This window comes from Chaetura pelagica, unplaced genomic scaffold (assembly GCF_000747805.2).
Source record: "Chaetura pelagica isolate M959 unplaced genomic scaffold, ChaPel_1.0 scaffold111, whole genome shotgun sequence".
Classification (NCBI taxonomy): domain Eukaryota; kingdom Metazoa; phylum Chordata; class Aves; order Apodiformes; family Apodidae; genus Chaetura; species Chaetura pelagica.
The window spans coordinates 1,754,458-1,756,398 of NW_009952153.1; the positions used below are offsets into that span (position 1 = coordinate 1,754,458).

Consider the following 1,941-nt stretch of genomic DNA (forward strand, 5'->3'; position numbering starts at 1 on the left):
CGCGGCGGCTGCGCCTCTGTCCCCGCTCAGGCCTCCCGGCTTGGCCTTCCCCCTGGAGCCGGCTCAAAGGTCGGGCCGTGCCTCGGCCGGGCGGTGTCTGAGCGGGGCTTGGAGGGGCTGGTCGGTGCGGGTGGCCCGGGGGGGTGGCTCGTCCCCTGGGGTGGTTCGGGGTGGTCTGCCCGGTCGTGCCGAGGGGCTGTGTGCCGGGCGGGGCGGGGGGTTCGCTTTGTGCTGGCGATTGCAGTCACCGTGAGCGGGCACTGGGCAGAAGGTTGGCCCCTGACTAGACATTCAGCAGAGACCTTGCTCTTTGGTTGCAAGCTAGAGCTTGCTGAGCGAGACGTTGGGTGTTAGTTTTTCTTGGTGGAGTTACCCGGCTCGTTTTAAAGTGCTTCAAGCGGCTGGAAATGAGGGGTCCTGAATGCGCTGTTGAGGAGGGGAATGTGGTGTAACCTAGTAAGTCGCACTACCTCTGTGGTAGTAACTTATGTTTGCTCCTGATCTTAACTGCTAAGAGAGTTGTAGTCTACGATGGAAAAAGCAAACGGCGTAAAGATTAAAAAAAAAATAAAAAATAAACTGCTGTGGAAACATGTAAGTTTGGCTGAGGGAAGGTTGTTCCCTGCCAAGCATACTTCACACAGAAAGCAGTGCAGAAAGAAGCAACTCCCTTGCCATTCAGACTTGACTTTTCTTCTTATGTTGTTTGTTTGGCTTGCTAGTTTAGTTTTTCCTGTGAATGTAATTGACTACAGAAGTGGGAAGTTACGGGATGAGGCTGTAAACATGGGAAATGACCACGGTGTTTTGACTTTTAGGTGATAATATGTGATTAGCTTTTCAATGAAATAGCAAAAGTTGGACAGCTACTTGACAGAATCCAAGTACCAGTCTAGTACTTGCATAGTCTTATTACGAAGGGCAAAATTAAAATTATTTAAATTTACAGGCATACAAAGGAACAAAAGTTTACTAAATTAAAAACTAATTAACTCATAATACCTCTTTCTGCCAACACTTAACAGTAATAGATAGAATCCCTTAACATGCTACATAAAGGTGATTGGGTAGTTTGGGTAGAGGGGGAAACTGGGGACCCAAAGCCGTTGCGTATGTTGTTGTGTCATTACTTGGATTCTCAATTAGGTCACACCACCCTTTTTTCTAAGGGTGGATTTAAAGGAGCTCTCAAACCTTCTGCTGTATCATTGGCTCATAGTATATGAGAGCTGGGAACAAGTATTAGAAATAAAGCTTTGAGATTGAAAAATTTTTAAGTATTCTTGGTAGTGCATATGAGAGGCTTTTGTGTGCAGTAAAATAACACAGGTGTTACAACATCAGGTTTGATGGATCTAGATGCAGCATTTCATGCTTTCTTAGTCACACGATAAATAGGCTGAAAGTTTATCTGTGTACGTTTCAGATATGTGATCATTTTAGATATTCAGTGGTTCCATGTTTACACTTAATATCACATTATGTTTGATAGACCTGTATTTCCTGACTAGAATTTTTACTCCCCACAAAACATTGTGCAATGTACTGAGTGTTTGGCTACCAGGTTCCCTTGCCTAGCACTGCTGAAATGCACTGACATATTTATATAGTTAGCCAATAACCCTTGGGAAATGAAAATACAAACTTAAACTCTGAGTCCTGATCTTGCTTGTCTGTATTTGTTTAGGTCTGCTGACTTGGGTGACCATGTGCTGACCAGACCTGGACAACCCACAGTTGCACGAATACCTCCACCTATTTTGCCAAGACCATCACAGCAAGTGGGGAGCAGTAGTCTGACCGCTTTCAGGCCAGCGTATAGTAGTTCTTTTTCTGCAGGCTATGGTTCATATGGAACCTCGTTTTATGGAAGTTATAGTCCTTACAGTTATGGATATGGTGGTCTGGGTTATAACCGCTTTCGTGCTGATGATATTCCTC

The 1,941-nt window shown here is 45.1% G+C and overlaps 1 protein-coding gene across 1 annotated transcript in view; it reads left to right on the forward strand.

Moving 5' to 3' along the window:
* The window catches only part of PEX13 (peroxisomal biogenesis factor 13), a 5,809-nt gene that overhangs the window by 1,950 nt on the left and 1,918 nt on the right, over positions 1 to 1,941 (forward strand). Inside the window, exon 3 of the mRNA XM_010007150.1 lies at positions 1,682 to 1,934. Coding sequence (XP_010005452.1) covers positions 1,682 to 1,934 — 253 coding nt within the window. The remainder of the gene's footprint in view (positions 1 to 1,681; positions 1,935 to 1,941) is intronic.